The sequence below is a fragment of the Cyprinus carpio genome, chromosome A23 (genome assembly GCF_018340385.1).
Source record: "Cyprinus carpio isolate SPL01 chromosome A23, ASM1834038v1, whole genome shotgun sequence".
NCBI classification, from domain to species: Eukaryota; Metazoa; Chordata; class Actinopteri; order Cypriniformes; family Cyprinidae; genus Cyprinus; species Cyprinus carpio.
In genome coordinates, this window is record NC_056594.1 from 17,835,107 (window position 1) to 17,855,839 (window position 20,733).

The window sequence follows — 20,733 nt, forward strand, 5'->3', positions numbered from 1 at the left end:
TTGAAAACAGTTTCTCCTGCTTAATATTTTTCTGGAAACTGTGCCACTTTTTTCTTTGCTGAATAAAAGCATTTAAAAAAAACACATAATATTACTGTTTTTAATGAACTGATCAAAAACTTACTTATGTAGCCAATAACAGAAACTTTTAGTGATTGATTTAGACAAGTAAAACAAATCTTTATCATATGATACCATATTAGACTGTTGGACCCCAGATGCCCCTAACAAGAGAAAAATACTCATTGTCCCAGTTCTGACCCAGTGTGCCAACAACATGCAAACACACACACACACACACACACACAAACAGAAGCCTGTGGTCTATTTCATCAATCTTTAAAACCAGCTTGTTAGAAGCTGATGAGGTCGGCTATTTCTGATGAGCTCTGACAGACTGAATTAAACAGGATGCAATCAAAGTCTACCATTATCTATTCAGTGTTTTCTCTGGCTCACATTCTATTTTGGGCACAAAGACTGAAATCCGGAATTCATTCCTTTTGAAGCAGCACAAAAGCATGTTATGTTGGCAGTACTTCAGGATAAGACATAATAGTTCTAACCGGGACTCATTAACAAAATGCAGTAATAAGCATAAAAATGTAATTTACAAAATTATATAAGAGATATGAAGTGTGTCCCTAGATATAAGGACTACCAGGAGTCTAATCTTTTTTGCAAATTGCACAATGAAAATGTAATATAATACAATATGGGCAGCTATTACAAAGAAATTATAAAAATAAAGGAAAATGTCTAATATAATAGATTAATGGCAATTATTGTTAAAACATGAGTTGCCTAAATTCTTATTATCCATCAAAAGTGTACTGAGAAATGCAATTTTAAAAAGTTTTATGCAAACAAACAAACAAACTGCGCTTCTGAGAAATATGATTAGAATTACTTATAATCGTGAAGAAAAGAGTCCTATTAGTGGCCTAGAAATAACTTTTTCAGTGCAAACACATCAAAGGGCCTTTTCACAGACAATGCCATGCTGAGGTCACATCATAACCTGCCATTGACCAAGCAACAATATGTTTTCTTCATATAGGACTTTCAGCCAGTGCACAATCCACATTACAAAGCATAAACATGAAGATTGTTGGGTTGAATCCAAGCAATGTCAATTTCAATTATATGTGTAGTATGAGACAACAACAGATCAAAATATATAGGCCTGCAGCTTCAATCTGAACTGGTAGCAGTTAGTAAATAAGTTTAAAACCACAGGGACATAAAAAAGAGATAAAGCTAGCGAAATCTTTAAAGTTGGTTTAAGTAAAATGAGTGTAGCCATTTTGAATTAAAATGACCAGTCATGTCTCACAAAACATAAACTTCAAGCCAACTTACCTTAAAATCCAGTATTTTCAGAGACTGAACTTGTCTTGTGCACAGGCCAACCTGTAGTAAAATTACATAAATGTGGATTCTCCAGACCTGATGGGGGCAGCAGAGAGGTTAATGCTGCTTCAGACAACACTGAACTCCTGTTGGCACTGAAGCAAAGCTTCCCTCCATCTTCGACCAACTGTTGATCAAGTTTCCACACTCTCAAGTCTGAAAACAAAGCAGATTATACAGTAGTGCTCAATAAACCTTAAAGCACAAGCCAGGATATTGACTTTTTATATTTTCTAAATTTATTTACCAAGGCATGGTGCCATGAACTTGGCAAATGTCTAATCGAGCTAATATATTTCCCTCAAAAGCCCTCATTAAAATCCTGCTCACTTCTAAACAAATCTAAACTCACTGGAATGAAACCGGCATCAGTATCCACCTTATGTTGCCTCATGGAAGTAAGCCATTTTTTGTGAATATGAATAAATAATAGCCAAGTGCACAAAACGGTAAAACTATTTACGCTACCAACTAGTTTGTTTAAATGTAAAAAAAAATAAAATAAAAAATTAAATAAAAAATGTGTTAGCATATACAAGTGCAATATCAAGCAGCATTTTGTTTTTTAAAGTGTTAAAAAAAAACATAGCAATAAAAGAACAAGTCTTTTGAGCTTTGGAAATGCCTGAGGTTGTACGTAAATAATTTAGTAGGTACTTTTTATTAAAAATGAGCTTTTGCTCATTTATTTCATTTCAACAAAGAATAATTAATTTCATAACATCAAAATCAAAAGATGGGCCCATATGGATCACAGAGGTCTGGCTGAGATCTGAATATCAACTGACCCTAGAGCCGTCTCTGCTCTGTTCAGTGGGCCTGTAAAACTGTTCAAGATGTAGCCCATCTGTTCTTTGGATCACTAGCTTACAGTGTGAAATAAATTCAGCTATCACCTCAGTTAGGCCTGCAGATATGACTCAACATTTCTGCTATTCAAAAAGAATGAATGCATCACACACTGCTTCAGCAGAGAGATCCATGATGGTGACATACAGCTGCTTGCGGCTTTTTTATGAGAAAAATTGGCAATCACAAACTCTCAAGTGAAGCAAATGTAAAAAGCTCTTATTGGACGTAAAAGCGTTGTTCCACTGCACTTAGTAACTTAGAAAGAGCTTTATTTAAAGTTGAAGAGAGCCCATTGTATAATGTTACACAACACTGAGTAATTCTCCACAGGCTCGTTGGCACAATTGCTCTGTTTCTTTCTAAATTGTGTCTCTGTGTTTGTGGTTCAGGACCTTATTATACGATCAGTAGTCTGTCTTAAGGGAATATACTTTACTACTAAATACTGTGTTGATTTTGGCTTGTTTCTACCCATGGGCAAGCAGAGGTATTGTATACATGCTTAGATTAGAGTATTCCATCTTTGAGTGAAGATTAATGAGATAGGTTTATGCTTTTTTTGTGTTTTTGGCAAGTGAGTGTTGGCAGATCATAACCTGGGTGAAAATAACTCTTCATTACTGTACTGTTTGAGGTACATGTGCACATACAAAAACAGGTAGTATCTAGACTTGTACATTTTATGGAGAAAAAATTACAGAAAAACTTTATTTCTAGATGTTCTCTGAAACATTCAAACATTTTATTTTATTTTATTTTATTTTATTTTTCTAATGTTTTAAAAATGTTTTCTTGGTTATGCAAATGCTCAGTTTCATCATTTTGCAAACATTATGGGAACGTTGCTGTGAATGTTCTCTAAATATTTTGAAGCAAGTAGTAACATTGAAAAAAAAAAAAAGTTACACAAATGTCCAATTAAAACATTTCAAGAAAAATGAAAATGTATAAATAATTTCGTGCTAACGTTCTGAGAACATTATTAAAGAACAGATAACTTTGAATAGACATTTTATTGAGGGAACGTTTGCTCATAACTTTGAGAGAACCTTGCTAGAACATTAGCTTTAGGTAGGGAACCTGGATATGTTCATGTAACACTATACAATACCATATAGTACAGTATTAATGGCCATTTTAATGAGACAAAAAACTTGAAGCAGAGTTTGATGTTTGTTATTTTTTCCCCCGATCTTAAAATAATTTATTGCAATATTTGCTTTAATTATTTTAAAATGTTATATATTCTTAAACAAATTAAAAATATTTATAAAATATTTGAAATGTTGTGTGCAGAAAAAAAAGAATATACAGGTACAGACAATGAATGACTGTTAGTGGAGAAAGATGCTTTTTCTAGTCAGATGTTGTAGTTGAACTCAAAACCACCTGAACTCAAACCACCCCGCCCTCCTCTGAAACCCCCACACAAACCCCCTACAGTACCTCCTGAAACATGGACCATCAAACACCCCCCAACCTTACCACATCACAGAAAAACTGTCTGAAACATTCTTTTTTTGTGTGCAGTTCTCCTCTATGTTCACTAAACACTTTTTGCACACACTGCTGTGTGTACAAAATCCCACAAAAGACTCAAATATGTATTTACATGCTCGTGCACTACAAATCATCTTGCACTGTTCCCCAGCCTGCTGCTTGACTTACAATGTTTCTCTTTGCACATGTACAGTATTATGTGAAGCATTCGTATAGTCTATATAGTTTTCCTTTTCAGTCTATGTATAGGTAAACATTTATATAGTATATTCATATTCAAAATCTGTCAGTAGGTTAGTTGTGTATAGGTTTATACTGTTTTATTCATTGTTGTATGTCTGTATTTATGTAGCACCGTGGTCCTATATATATATATATATATATATATTATATTATATTTATATTATATATATATATATATATATATATATATATAAATTTTTCTTTTTTTTAATTAAGACAGCAGCTTCTGATCAAAGAGTAAATAACACACCATACACTCTCAGACAAAAGAAGAAAAAAAAAGGGACGAAAGCTGTCACTGGGGTGGTGGCTTTCTTTATTTCTGAGAGTGTACAGGACCTGTCCTCATGTATCATTTTGTGACAAAAATCTTTAGCAAACTGAATTGTGTCATCACCATCCAACAAGGTGAAAACGTCCCTATGAACCATTTATCTGCCAGAGAGCAGACTGTTTGGAAATCATTTACGTCACCACTACCTGAACACCAAAGGTTCACGGAGACAAATATTGATTGAATCTGAGCTCTTACCGTCACTGTAAACACATGATCGATAACACAGAGGACTGAGAGAAAGTTGTGTCTGGTCAAACTGAGCAAAGCTGTGTCAGAAAGCTGATATGCCTTACCAACTATAGTCTCAATGCACAAATTCAGTGCAAAAGCCATTATTTGTATGCACAAGTTTTCCCCCATTAAAAAAGTTTTACTCATAAATAATTGAATATTTTTTGGGGGAAAGAAGAAACGTTATACTCTTTATATCTGAATTCATTAATCATGGCTGACATGTTCCTCTGTACTGGATCAAAGGCTTTTTATTTGTACACCCCCCCACCTCACCCCTTGCACAAACACTATGTCCCTTCCCGTCACACTGATGCCATTAAAAAAAAAATCCAAGGTTGGCAGGTCTGCTAAATCCATATTAAGTTATGTAGGTCTCCTGTGTGTAAAATGAACCACAGATAATAGCGTTTTCTAGAGCTATGGGTCTGTTATTCTATAATAGACTTTGAATCCTCAACCATCAAATTATGGCCACCATGTAAGTTGTTGTAAATTGCTTTATCTCTATATGGGGAAATGCTTACAGAGACTTGTCTGTCTGCAATACAATATGACCAGCATTTTATTATGTCAGAAAGATCACAGCCACAATTTCGGAGTTTCACTGAGCAGGTCCGGAAAAGTTCAAGAGAACATTCTATGATGAAATTAATTTGCATTTCTTCCACATATCAGGAGAATACTTGGCATACATCATAGTGCTGAGAATATAATAAAAGACAAATTGCATCTGCTTTGGATATGAATACTTGAACACCAGATGTGGTCATCTGGAGTTATTGCTTTATTTGATATTGATTGCTCAGTTCAAGTGTTGAAACCACACTGTTCCCAAGGGCAGCCCAAATATACTTTCATACACGCAACATTTTTCATCAGAATATTTCTGAAGTTCCAGAGGAGGTCATGGGTTTGGAAATCTTCTGTTCTGGTGTCACATGGAAAATGGCTTTCTTAGATGAAAAATCTTAAAGGGATAGTTGACCCAAAATTAAAATTCTGTCATTTACTCACCCTCATGTAATTTCAATCATGTATGACTAACTCTATATCTGTGTTATTTATTTATGCAATGAAAGTCAATCTTGTTTGGGAAACCTGTTCAAAAACTTGCAATTCTGTTTGTATTTATCAATCTTAATTAACTCAATTACCCATTTTAATGGGTCATTTATGTACTTCGCCTTCAAAACCTTCACCTGTCAGTATCAATCAAAGAAACAGGCAATACAGTAATGCATTCTTAACACTAGTATAAACACAACATACATCCATGGATCAGCTGAGACAGACTAAAGTGCATGTCTCAGCGATGCAAACGTTGCACAGCTGTGTGAAATGAGACCATCATGTTATGCAATATTAAACAATCTTCAGAATCCCTCCAGTATCTCTCTCTCTCTCTCTCTCTCTCACACACACACACACACACACTGGGACTGTGAGCCAATAACCTTCAGCAGAGTGCAATGCGTTTGTTTGTGTGTGTGTGTGTGTGTGTGTGTGTGTGTGTGTGTGTGTCTTCTATCTCCTCTTGTAACACCATATTGTTCAATGATAAACCCTGTCCATGCCAGCCTCAGTCAGCTGGTAATATATTTCTTAATCTGTATCGAAGTGGAACAGAGGTGCCCAAGGCTTTATGAGTTAGTTATTCATTCCCAGTGTGAAAAATAAATATTTATTCTGTGCAGTAAAACTAAATATAACACAGCATTATATCCAGTTCATCCAAATACTAACTTTTAGGTTTTTAGTCTCTAATGCGCACCAAGGCTGCATTTATTTGATTCATTTGATTTCTATTTGAATATATATTAAAATATTATTTATTTCTGTGATGGCAAAGATGAATTTTCAGCAGATATCACTCCAGTTTTCAGTGTCACATGAGTTTTGCTGCTTAATATTTTTCTGGAAACCGTGATACATTTTTTCAGGATACTTTGATAAATAGAAAGTTTAGAAAACTTTCGGCCTACTTTCACTTTTGATAAACCTAATGCACCCTTTTTGACTAAAAGTATATATTTCTTTAAAAAAAAAATCATACTGACCTCAGACTTTTGAAGAGTAGTGTGTATAGCACTGATGTAAGATATTAGACAGGATTTTCTCATGCAGTTTGACATCTTCTATTGTGTTGCTGTCCTTTCCCTTCAGCAATCAATTGCCTTTCTTTTAAACTGTGAAAAAAAGGCTACACAGTCAACAAATGCACTTTTGTTATCAGACTTGAACTCGCCAGGGAAAGGAATGGCTGCCAAGGTTTGAGGCCTGACTAAATTTTTTAAGCTTAACGGTTTTGTTCTTTAAACTTACAGTGTTTTATACTGTGTTAGAGATTTGTGTGTGTGTGTGTGTGTATATATATATAAATATTGTTTTTCTTTTACATTATATGTCCACCAATACATTCTAGTTTATTTCTGCAAAATCAGGCCTGTATGTGAACACAGTAAACATTTTGTACACAACAAAATATGACTGCAACCACCAAACTGAGCTTTAGCTGCTCCCATCATCCCTTCAGACTAACAGTAAATTATCATGGAGAGTTTTATTTCCAAAAGAAAAGAATGTGTCTCAGGTTGGAAACAGAGGAGAAACGAGCTGCCAGCATCTCCTCCATCTCTTCAAGATGTTTCTAGACTGAGCCCTTGATGAAGAGATCAAGTTTACACACATTTATATCCGTTAGACTAGGATCTAAAATCCTGAGCCCTCTTGCAAGACAAAATGAATCCCACTCACATGAATTTGGATATGACTAAAAGAAAACAGAATAACTGAGAGCCTTCAGAAAACTGACCACAGCAACGATGTTTAAATCTGGGGTTTATTATCTGGGATGAATCTGATGGTAATGTTGCGGTCAGAGGTTCGATTGAGAATCCTACAAATGTTCACCACAAAGCTGTGAGCTATAATGAAATCCTTTGCAGAGGGAAAAAAAGCAAGGCAATATGTGCAGGAATATTCATAAATCATTGTACGCCAGTAAGATGTTTTTCAAACTAAAGCTGTCAGTTTCTAATGAGAATTAAACATGCATTCTGTTCAAGGAGAATGGTAAAAAAAAAAGAAAGAAAAGAAAAAAAAGCATTTTAATATTTAATAATATTTAAATATTTATTTAAATAATTAATTAATTAATAAGTTCTATTTAAAAAAAAATATTTAAAAACATAAGTCCATATGATGAAGTATTTTAATAAATATTTAAAAGAATGTACCTGTATACATTTTAACATGTATAAAAATATATTCTAGAAACTTTATTACAGATTTTTTTTAATTATAGAAAATTATTATTATTATTATAAAAATATGACTATTTGATATACTAATTTAAAAAGTATTATAACTTTTCTTAAAAAAAAAATGCTAATATGAATACTGTTAATTAATAAACAATATTTTATTTTAAAACATTTTAAATGTTCAGCCAGTCAGTCAAATGTTGTTGCTGAATATTATATTATAGAAATGATGTTATAGAAATATTATATTACAGATTTTTATATATATTACAGAAATAATACTATTTGATATATTAATAAAAAGTTATAATAAACATATTTAAAAATATTAGTTATAATATAAATGGGATGGATTGATCTTTGTTCGTGAATTGTGGTTTTCCCATCAAACCATTTTTTTTACCTCGAAAAATGGCAATAAAAAGGAAGTGATGTCATTTGAGGTGACACTATTTAAAAGTTCAAAGTTTGTTAGCTTTTCATATTCATCTAATGACAATGACACGGTGCAATCACCTTGATAACAGGAAGAACTGGCGATTTGATTTGAAATGCTCCACCTTGTCCCAACATTTTCATTTTGCACAGTGCAATTTATTAACACTTAAAAGACGTTTACTATCGAACAGAACATTTCAAATCATACAGAAACTGACCAAATGGAAAATGCAGCCTTATCCAGGTTTCACCGAATGCCTCATTTGTAAACAGCTGCATTTAGTTGTTAATAGAACAAGTCACCGCATCATTTTCTGTGACCTAAAGTTACCTTGCTGGCATGACAGATGGATCTACTCATTCCAACAACATCAAATGCTCCAAAAATAAATCTGTCAAATGGCTGGAAGACCATTGCGTTTCCCTGAGCACAGCGAGAGCCGGAGATCTGAGGAAATATAGTTCCCTAAACAACAGCAAGTGTTGATGCCACCATGGAAAGACTGATTAATAGCTTTAAACTGAAATGAAACCATAAAACACGTTCATTTAATAAGTTTCCAGGATAGTATAATAAAAACTTATAGGATAGGCTTACATGAATGAAACTGTGTTAATTACTGCAAATGATACACTGAAAGTCAATCCTTTACTATGAATCTGAATATGGCAGTACACAGTAAACAACCCTCCTCAAAGACCCCGAATGTTTCCTCATAGCCCATCTGAGCCGTATGATATGCAGCAAGTTTCTACTTGAAGAAAAAATGTAGAATGAAGAAAGAAAATGTTTTCAAGAAGCAAATCTGGAGTCATCCAGACAGGACTGCCGTTTATGGTCAAGCAGGTCCAAGATCATGTTAGCTAACGTCTGGAGATCTTGGCAGTAGTCTGAGGATCTCCTTCACATCAGTGAGCCTGTATAACAGATGGCCATAAAAAGTACATCACTTCACTGCATTCTTCTCTTCCTGACTCCCTCCTCTCATCTTTAGGAGTGCCACATGTGGTCAGGGGATTGTGAAGGAAGCAACATAAATTGGAGTAGTCAGCCATAAACGTCAGGGCCCTTCACAAGCATCATGCTCAATATGTCCTTATCCTGGGTGACTCAGCATAAACAAGCATAAGCACGAGAGTTTTGGACTGGACTCCTGTACTATTGGTTGTTGTTCCTGTTGGAACTGCGGTTTAGAGGTTAGTGCATGTTCTGATCTGATTATGTTGCAGATACACGTTCAAGCCTGGCCTACATAGAGTCAATAAACACTGTTAAAATATAATTACATTTTAAACTATTATAATTAGCTATCAAATGTTTTGAAAACATAATAATACATTTATAAGTATTTAACTTATATTTATTGAGAACTATTATTTGTTGAAAAAAATATATCCAAAATTAGTTTCAGTAAATATATTAAATATAAATAAATTAATTAAATATATTAAAATATATATTTTATCTATAAAAAAAATCTATAATCTATCTATAATCTTTTATATATATATATATATATGGGGGGGGGGGGGTGATATATCCAAAACTATATATGTTGTATAATGTTCTATTCATGCACTAATATTAATATTTACATCCAAAATTCATAATATATATCCCAATTTTTTATTAATCAATATATTTAAGGTTTCAAAACACTTGGCTCACTTATACTCTGTAAAAAAAGAGAGGCACTTGGGTGCTTCATTGCTTTCTTTCTTTAGAAAGGGAGTGGTTTCAGTGTAGGATTTGCAATTATAAGGCACGATTTCTCTCTCGACCCCTTACATAGTATTTTAAATTAGTACGACTATAATTAGACATCACTGGTATGAGACCATCAGTCATTCTAAGGCAACGGTGTATAAAGCGAACACATGAACGACACACTGCAAGTGCAACTATTTAATTAAATTATTCTACAAGACTCACTGGTGGAGTTCAAACTGGAAATAGAAAACTTTGGATTAATACAGTGCATTACTACGTTTTTGCATTAGCATAAAATCAATGTAGCTAGAAGCTTTTGCATTCACATCCTAAGCTATTACATAAAACATTTTAGCACCTGTACAAAAAAATACAAACAAGACAACACAAAACCAAGTTCTTATTTTCAATTTATTTGTAAATGCATCTGATGTATATCAAGAAAAATATATAATATTTATATATATATTTATATATTGAATTGTTATTATGTACATTGGTTTACATTCTACAGGGGACATTTATACAATCAAAGACGTGAGACACGTCAGTAGAAGAATATCCGGTACTCTCTGATCCAACAACATTTTGTACAAAGTCTGTACATACAGTATACATACATTCAACATTGGCCATAAGCACCAGTTTCACCAAGGATTTCATGTAGACGGCAAGGAATGCAATGCTAACAGTACGCAACCTCCGCCTGGGTGTCTGTGTTACTTGAGATGTATTTTTAATAACTTTTAGATGAGTGGGGCTTTAAAAGAAGAGAGATATTGATCCTCCATGGCACTGGTTTGTATGTTAAACAGGCACAAACAGCTGCAAAACATCCATATACTGTATGCAGACAAATGTGTTTCCTTCATTCCTACAGTACTCTTCTGGTCTGCGAGAGGTCTGAGTGGTTCTGGTTTCTTCCCGTTCTGCAATATCTGATCTGAGATCGGATTTCCTGACCACAACAGTTGCTAAATATTATAAGCAGAGCAGCAAAACGATACCATAATAATTTCTACACTTTCCTCCAAACCACAGTCAACTCATAGAGCAAGCAGAGAACCAGAAGAGATTAGTTCCTGTCATCACACTAAACGTGTGTATATATGTGAATGCATCTATAGGTGCCGGCGGCTGTTGTGCCTGTTGGAGCAGTACAAAGAGCAATGAGTTGATGGGTAAAGTTGTAGTTGTTTCCATTTGGGTTTTTGTTTTGGCAAAAACAGACTGCATAGAACAGATTGCATTGTCAAGCTTGTTCCAAAGCTCTCCTCAAAATCCAATCCAATTATACAACCCGGTATAATTTTGTTAAATATTAGCATTAACTATCAGCACCCCACTGGATATTACACGCATTCTTTAGCGAACACATAGTCAGCATGCCCTATCAGTAGTCAAGCTGTGTTCATGACTTCAGTTCCCATGAAGAATGTCCTCTTTGAACTCCAGATGCTTCCCAGACTACATTTCCCAAGCAGGAGGATTTGTCCTGCAAGCGTCCCCTGTACAGGAGCTCGCTGTTGAGACCAGTTAGCACCTTGCAATTCCAGTTTCTGTCATTCAAGCTCGTCTCGCAGAGACATTTTGGCAGATAGTCCCAGGTCAAAAGGACTGTTTGAGGCAGGTTAGAACAGGTTTGATCGTCTGTATTGACCTAGTTTAGCTATCAACTTACTGACTTGTATCCTCTGATTTCTCAGATATGAAATGTGTTGCATTGCTGTCGAAAATATCTTCTAACCGCAAACACTTAACCACAGATGCCTTGGCCCCAGCTACAAACATTCAGATTAGAGAAAGGCCCAGAAGGTATCTTGTTTTCATTTTTTTATGATGAAAGCAACCAATGACAAAAAATGAATGAATACAGGTTTTGTATTATGGACTAAAACATCAGGGAAAAATTCAATACTGATCAGAAGGACCATTCACATATGTCAAATGTGCGTGTTTTGACTTCTGTTGATTCGCTTTATGGTCTGTCCGAGAGGCGTTTCACAGTTTGCTAGCATACAACTGAAAGTCAAGAGAAAAAGCCTCTATATTTGCCAATAGCTTATAATGGCACAGTCCTACCAATGATCAGTAGTTCAAATGAACCCGAGTTTTTTTTTTTTGGTTTAGAGGAGCTAAACGTGTTACATTGGCAAAAAGAAGCGACTTCACCGTGATTTTGAACAAGGAATGTTGATGACTGGCAGATACATCAACAATTCATACCTCAAAGTACAACAAAAAAATGCTTTGAACATTACGTTGCAAAAAAAGAAGAAATTGTTCTCGAACCATAGAAACAATCATGAACGCTACAAAAATACAATCTACGAAGCTTGCAACATCTGTGAGGCCGACGAGTCAAGTAACGGTTTCAGAACAAACTCTTCTTCAGTTCATCCGAGCCTCACGTAATAAATTATCACAGTACCACAAATGAATCTGTCTTTCTCTCTTTCTTCTGTTTGTTCATTCGTTCTCTCTCTATCTCTCTCCATGGCGGGAGGTTGTGTGGGGTCAGTGTGCAGCGCGCGCTGTCCTGCTGCTTCGTGGAAAGCGATGGACTTTGATGTGTTTGGACAGGTGATCACTGCGGGCAAATTTCTTCTCGCAGACGGGGCACTGGTAGGGCTTAACTCCAGAGTGAGACCGGCGATGCCGTGACAGCTCATCCGATCGGGAGAATCTGCAAGAAGAATCCAGAGATAAAGCCAGATATCAATGGTTGTGCACTGATCCAGTTCATTTTTTTGGAACAATATGCAGTGTGGAAAACGCACTACTTGGCTTTTTGGTTTCGTTGGTATTTCGTTTTATGACTGTGTATAAAAAAAGCAGAGAGCCTAAATGCCTCACTTACAGTTGTTTTGAAGTCAACATGGTCCTTATTTACTCTGTACATCTTGCTGGTAGGACTGTGTCATCTTGCTTGCTCCTCATCTTGCTCTTTGTAATCATTCATCTAAGTATACCAACTGATTCCACCTCTGAAACAACTATACCTCACTTTTAAACACCATTCTGCTGTTACACCACTGTTTACTGATCTTAGTGATCCTAGTTATATATCTTATTTGATAAAGAAATACAAAAAATGGAAGAAGAAAAAAGTGTGATAAGGCCACAAACAAAATGTATCTTTGACTTAAAGAAAACACGCAGTGCCTAAATTAGTCAATCATTGGATTAACAAAATGGAAATACATAATAGCGAGCAAAACCGATAATAAATCAAAGTCTATTTGGACAAGACAGCTCATTATTCACATTAATGAACCCTACTGCACGTCTTTTTGTTCCCTTATGTTTGTGATTTTGTAAGAACAACCGTCACTGTGAAATCGGACAAAAGGTGAAAACAGTGCTGGAGTTACTGAGTAACAAAATAAAAAACACTGAATCAGTGACAGTGAAATCTCTTTCACAGACTTTAAGGCGAATACTCTGACACAGAGCGCATGCAACGTCAAATAAAACTGTCAAACAATTGCTCAGTGTCTTCACTACTGAGCAGCAAATGGTGTGAGCTCGGAGAAGATTTAATGAGCAACTATATTTAACCCGGCGCTTATCCCAGTGCTCAAGTTCCAAACGAAGATTTGCACCACATTCATGGCTGTTAATGTTTTCTGAAAGCAACCAGCAGAACAAAGACCCAGAAGAAGGGAAAACTCACAGCTTTTTTTTTTAGAAAATATGGAAGCATTTTCTTTAACTCAATTTGCAGTTCTCTCTAACTCAAGTTATGCCATATACCCTGCACATAAAGTAATGGAGACTCCTGGGAAATTAGTTATATAATATCTCTGGTGTACAAATAACTGTCAACTTTACACCTTTATACTACCAATAGACATCTCACTCAATAATACGTATTTGAAGATAGTGTGCACTTTTGTTTGAAATGAGAAAACAACAAACTCTTGCTCAACCCCATGCCACGGTTATATATGAAGCCATAGGCGAGGTAGTATCTGTTTCTAATGTCCCGGGAACATGTGTAGAGTATTTGCAAGGTTATAAAAACTAGTCTCTCTCTCTCGTGCTTGGCTTTTCTTCGAATTTTACAAAAAGGCTAGAGAGGAATAGTACAGTTGTAGCTATGCTAACAGTAATGCACTTACTTTGTGCTGAATTTTTCAAATTCTTATTTTATAATCAAAAGAGAAGATATCACCATGTTAAGTAACGTAGCATATGCTTACTCTGATGCTAATTAAACCATCATGTTTTTTTGACTGACAAAGTATCTCACATTCTGAAATACCACATGTATGGTATGCGAGCAAGTCTTTGAAGTATGCTGGGATGGGATGGTGGTGGACTAATTGTTGCCCTGTGGGATAGGATGGGACGGGGTACCCCTCCTTGTTGGACGTCAGAGCTCACAAACAGAGCTGTTCTGGCACGCTCTAGAGCACATGCTATTAACTTCTATTCAAATGCCCACATTTTTGCATTTTGGTCGAAGAGTTATTTCTTTGCAGCCAACTGTAAGTGTGCACTCTGCTTGATTTCACCTTGCAAATCTGTATTTTCCATTTCAAAACAAAACGAGTTACGCTAAAACAATTTGGTTCGTTCTACTACACACATGTTGATACTGCAAACTGTATCAGTTCAAATAAAGCTTTTCATGCAAGTTTTGTCCTCTATTAACCTTTGTGTGCAAGTTGCATAAAACAAAGTATGCACTTCCTGGTTTGTTTCCTGGTGCATGTGTTTCTAAAGCAAAGCACAGGACGTGTGCAAAGACATTATCATCTACAAGCCAAGCCAACTAGTGTGTTTTCTAGTCAAGTACCATGTTTAAAGTTATTGTGTGTGCTTTAAGGTCTAAGAAATTTCCAATCTAAGTGTGAGTATGGTTTTGTGTGTTTATGTCACTAGGACAATTTTATTTGCGGAGTACCAAAGGAATGCTAAAAATGCTGGCAAAGCATTGCCGCAGCCAGGCTTGAGGCAGCCAATGGGGCATTCTTCTATTACTTTCTTCCCTTCATCCATTTCCTGACAGTGTTACGGAGACCTCAGTCAGACTCACAGACTGCTGAAGGTCAGTCACTGCCAACTGCTATCCAAAAGCAAGTTTAAACAAGGTCGCTGATAACAACAGACCTCTTAAAACAGTAAGTCTTATAATACTTGACTAGAGGCCTCTTTCTTGGCAGCACTAACCTGGCATTCTGATTTTGGAATTATTATTTTTTTTTACAATAATTTGGTACTCTTGGAGGGTCGTACATGAAACTACTGTAAATAGCTAAATCAGGGATACTACTATGACCAAGTGCTTGAAGAATGTAATTACTCAAAGTTTATAACTAATGCAATCAATTCAATATTACACTTGAACACCCCCAAGCATGCAAAATACAAGAACCAAATTATTTTCTTTGCTATCTATTATTTCTAATCTATACTGTCAATCCTGACCTCACTACAACTGCTGGTGCACTTTAAACAGTATCCAGGCCTTGTTCAGAGAGACTGAAGCTGGACATAGACTACGGGTAAACAAATGAAGCAGTGAATAGGGCAAAGTCTGCCTCTTCAAAGACTTTATCTAATCTCCCCACAGCAGAGATAGCACAAAACAAGACCCAAAATCTAAGGACAAATTGTGAATGAAATTTTACAGCTGCAATTCAAAGTCATTCTCAAGCAGTGTTGGGGAATAACTAACTAAAAGTAGCGAGGCTACTAACTTAACTACATTTGTCATTAATGTGAACATAGTTCAGCTGTTTTCAAAATAGCATATTTTTGCAGTAACAAGCTAAAGTTTCCAATGAGTAGCAGTGCAGAATCAGCCACCTGCATGCTAAATCACATTGTATTTTGCCTTTTGCAACCTTACCGCATAAGCAAGTTGAGATAATAATGTTCTACTTAACTGCTCTACTAAAATGTTACATATATTTTAAATGTAACATTGGAATGTCTGATCAGTTCTTGTGAACTGGTTCATATAATACAGGGGTGTCCAATCCTGGAGGCCCACTATTTTGCAGAGTTTAGCTCAAATCCTAACTGAACACTGGGGCTGGAGGGTTTGGAGCTAAACTCTGCAGGACACTGGCCCTCTAGGAGCTTGCTTAGAAACCCTTAATGTAATTGGTTCTTGACAACTAACATTACATTATACATTAACATTAAACACTTACAAAATGTCTCAAAAGCAAGGAATATTAGTGACAAGCTAGCATATCTTTAGATTTGGCTAGTCCACATACTAGAGCTCTATCTAGTCTCTGTTTGATGTCCATTCATGGACAGTCAACAAAGATAATGATGTACCATACTGATTTCGCAATAACTACAACTTATTGGAGTGAAAGCCCTTCGTACACAAGCAGACCTTGACAGCTAACCTCTGCTTGAATGGAGAAAAAAAAAAAAAACTGTACAGAACAAAAACACTCACCTCCAGCCACAGCCAGGCCAAGTGCAGGCAAATGGTTTCTCGCCCGTGTGTCTCCTAAGGTGCGCCTTTAGGTGACTGCTCTTGGTGTACATCTTGGCACAGCCAGGGAAAGAACACTTGTGCATTTTAATAAGATCAGCTACTGAACTCTTCTGGAATTTGTGACCACCAGCTACAAGCCCTGTTCCATCAACTGTTCCATTCTCCCCTAGACCTAAGGGCTTAGCGGCAATGGGAACTGGGGCAATACGGACAAACTTGGAGGAAGAGCTGTTAAGGCTGGCCGGTGGGGTCACCTGAGGAACCAAGGCGAAGGTTTGACCCTGGATGTTGACAAGGAGCTGGGCTATTTTGATGTCTGAGGCAGGTTGAGGTGTTGGTATCGAGGGGGCGGTTTTAGGGCTCAATTCCTGTTTCACTTGAATGGGCTGGAGCTGTAGGATCACAGGCATGCTAGGACTTTCCACCATCACTACCTTCCCAGAAGAGTCCTCCTTTTTCAACGTGTTTTGAGGATTTGCAGAGGCCCCTACTGCAGATTGTACATTTTTAGGATCAGAGTTGGCATCGACTTTGTCACTTGAGAAAGGCACTGTTTGGTCTAAGTTTTGAGCCCAAGGTTCTGATGTAGGTCCTTGGATGCTTTCACAGGTCAACAGACCCTCTCCAGCTTCCTCTTTCAAGGCCACCACTTCCATGTTCTCCTCCAGGAACTCCTCGATCTCCTCCAGAGTGGGCTGAAACAGTAGCCCTGCATGGTCGTCCAAATCTCCAGGGAAAACAGGGAACTCAAAGCACTCCTCTTTGGTGGTGCGGTCCCACCGTGACTCCCAAGCTAGACCCATGGGAAGAACAGGAGGGACCATGGGAGACACCATGTTTGAGGAGGGCGAGTTTTGGCTCACAGTTAGGGACTGAGAGTGAAGGAAGTCAAGGATGCCATCTTGACTTTCTCCACTTGAGTTACTCCCACAACTAGAGCCCAACACCTGAGACTCAGGGCTGGAACAGGAACGTTGGCTAGATGAGTCACTCAGGTTATCCTCTGAGAATGGTGATGGAAGCATATAGTACACCCCCTCATCTGTCACCATATCCGATGGGTTGTGGGCTGGCAGCAAATAAGTGTAAGGAAAGAAAGTCTCTTCATCAAGCAGCAAGTGATCCACCATTCCTGGCTACTGCCTGTCCAAAGTGAGGCGACCACTTGTACAGCTCCCTGCTATGAATGATTCAGGTTTTCAGTCTATAAAAGCAAGAAACAAAATCAGGATTAGCAATAATTTGACATTTCATAGATACATAACATTCAAAGTAATTTACAGTATAACAGTTTTAATGGCTGTCCAGCTGTAGCAGCCTTGAGACCAGACTTTTGATGAAGATCTTAGTCAGTACAATAATTTGTAAAAAGCTTTGGTCCAACTGAATTCATACCATTCCAGTTTTTGCAAAGGGATTAACAAACCCAGATAGCTTGACTTCATTCAGTACGCACTGTATAGACATGCTAATCAGACTTCAGTTAGCAATGGCAGTTTACACACATCCCAAAAGACAGGGGTGATGTGCAATGTGCATTTAATCCTTTAAATATTCAATGACTTTGCAAAAAACAACTGTAGTCAGGTTATTACTATGCATGTAAACAAACTTGATGCTAGGCCAAATTATAATTCATTGACTCTTTTCCACTTCACAGGAACATTTTAGACCCAAGATACAGCTAAAGGCTAAGCTATCATCAACTCCTGCCTTGTGGATGTGAGAGACACTGGGAACAATTTACTGTAATAGCTGTATACGTCAACGTTAAAATAAGGATGTGAAGATGTTACTCCCTCACACCAAGCTTTGCTACAAGCTAACCATTTAGACAAGATAGCATTGTGTGCACACAACATGACTCAGATTATTTTGTTTGATTGGAAACAGATGATTATTGGAAACCAAGACCCTTGCCAAAGGAGCAATAAAATGACGTTGTTATGTGTGAGGCAACTCACCATTTAATCAATAAACTGTGTTCAATACCTTAATGTTTTCTCCTTTTTTGGTCTGTGCTGTACTTGATACATAAGTATGTTTGGTTTTTTCTCTCTTTCTCTTGGTGTTTTTCTTGTTAGCATGAAAGACTAACTGTAGTGCTGCTATCTGGATATCAACCATAAGACATTCAAGAAGGCAACATTGTTCATTTCTGGGAATTTGACCACCAAAGCCTAACTTCAATTCTGCAGCTAGTAATTTCATTATAGCATTCCTTGGCCAGGCACTGAAAAGAAAAAAAGAATCTAGCTACAGCAATGTAATAACCAGTACAAACAAAGACTTTACATATATTGTCATAATAAGAAGTAGAATAAGAGGACTGGGGCTAGTTGTCACACTTATGCCTCTAGTGAATACTTTTGTACAGACACAAATTTGGCCACACACACACAAAGGTGTAAGAAAAAGATACAGCTAATTAAACATACATTGAGCTGTTCAGCCAATAGTGTGGCATGTTGTCACACTATATGAAGTAGACTAATGTAAATGGTAATTGTTATTGAGTGACAACTACACCCAATCTTTGTCTAAGTAAAAATAAAAGTCTATCACATCCTTAAAACATACCCTAGCGTTCTAAGTCTACAGAACTGTCATTAAGCTTGCTCATGGTTGGCTTAAGTAGTTCATTAGTCAGTACTGGAAACCGATGTTTAATCGCGGCGGTAGTTCTAGCGCCCCCTGTCGGCCGCAGAATGACCGATAATAACCCTGACATCTACAGGCAGTGTCAACACTCACATGTGTCCACTGCAAACTCGGGAGGAGACATTGTTTTTTCAAATACCCTTAGACACCTTGAAATCACTTTAAATATCCCTTTAATTACATCACATTACACTTTTCAGAACTTTTTCTTCATCATTTATTAAAATTCAAAGTGGTGGAAATATGCAGTGAACAAACTTTTTAACTAAACATTTATGCTTTTTTATTTTTATGTGAAGACTGATACAAAAGTAAGATAACTACTGAAATATTGCACCATTATTATCATTGAAATAAATTATAAAACTTATTTTTAATTAAAACAAAGTTTAAAATATGCAACACTTTATGTGCATGCTTTATGTAATAAACTATTACTGAATAAAGCTTTGATATATTTTGTTTACCCAGCCATTATTACCAATAAAATCACTATAACTATAATTCTTAAATATTAAACCCACAAATAAACCCAGCACATACTAATTATTATTATTATTATTATTATTATTATTATTCTGTATTATGTTCCTCACGTTTCGACGCAGCACAGAGTTGCACGCAGTTTCCGCGCATGCCACGCGACTCGAAGCGCTAAAAAAGCATAAAAACAAGCAAATTTACCTCTTTAAATCACTCGCGTTAATCCTTGGTGTTTAAAGTTCGAGTACGATCCGTTTCTCTTTGCTGAAGAATGCTTCATTAGCCGTTAAATGTGCCCTTGAGACATGAAGCGTCTCGTGGCAGATCATGCTCTCGTCTCTGTAGTATTACGCTGCTGTCACACGATCTTGTCTTGTGGGCTTTAAGAGTAGATTTGGGGAAGGCTGCTGAAGGCTCGTCTGCTCCACACGCTGGGATTGGTGGAGCCGTCGATGGAGGCAGGACTCTTTCCTTCTGTCGTCGATGAACAGCTTTTACTGAAGTACACAGTTGCTTCTGTCAAATGACCGAGGGAGCGAACTTCAACTCTTGCTGCAGCGGTGCTGTAATATCACTGTATCAGCGCATCTGGCAAAGAAAGTTGATTTAGACTGCAGAAAATGAGGTCAAAGTGCAAATGTTGTCATAAATGGAGTGGATCTTTTATTTTACATTTTAATAACAGCACTATGAGACAATAAACAAATGGTGTTGTGAGATTAAATTGAAAAGATTACTGCTGGCAATTTAATATGGGATTAAAGTAGGCTACTGACCTCATAAAGACAAACTGCATACTACACATTTGAATGTGATAACTTGTTCTGTCCTATTCATGCCTTTTCATTGATAAATAAGCTATGAGGTTCCCAAAATATTCCTCTGCCTTGGCTTAACTTTTAACCTATCTTAAAGTATGGGAGGGAAGGAAGGAACCAGTTTTTTTTTTTTTTTTTTTTTTTTTTTTTGCAGCCTTTCTAGGGTGTGCCCAAAGATCATGACAGAACAAAGGAAGGCATTAATATTTAAGTCAAACAAATCCATTCAGTACAAAAAATAATGATAATAGGCACTCAAGAAGAGAAATTAAGCATTAAGCATGGAGAAATTAAGCATTACATCAGTTGCT

General features: G+C 36.5%; 2 protein-coding genes across 4 annotated transcripts in view; both read right to left on the reverse strand.

Annotated features, from left to right (window-relative positions):
* The window catches only part of LOC109048165 (solute carrier family 41 member 3-like), a 46,445-nt gene extending 44,949 nt beyond the window's left edge, over positions 1 to 1,496 (reverse strand). For 2 of the 3 annotated variants that reach the window (XM_042713512.1, XM_042713509.1), the window contains exon 1: positions 1,363 to 1,496. The gene's annotated coding sequence lies outside the window, so the exon portion shown is untranslated. The remainder of the gene's footprint in view (positions 1 to 1,362) is intronic. The other variant, XM_042713511.1, reaches the window with a different exon arrangement.
* Positions 1,497 to 10,383: 8,887 nt separating this feature from the next.
* On the reverse strand, positions 10,384 to 20,147 carry LOC122135110 (Krueppel-like factor 15). Its single transcript, XM_042713515.1, has 3 exons — positions 19,806 to 20,147; positions 16,419 to 17,664; positions 10,384 to 12,677 (listed from the first exon to the last, which is right to left on the reverse strand). Exons 2-3 carry the CDS (start codon positions 17,588 to 17,590, stop codon positions 12,509 to 12,511), a joined length of 1,341 nt encoding a protein of 446 aa, XP_042569449.1. The 5' UTR covers positions 17,591 to 17,664; positions 19,806 to 20,147; the 3' UTR covers positions 10,384 to 12,508.
* Between the last annotated feature and the right edge of the window lie 586 nt (positions 20,148 to 20,733).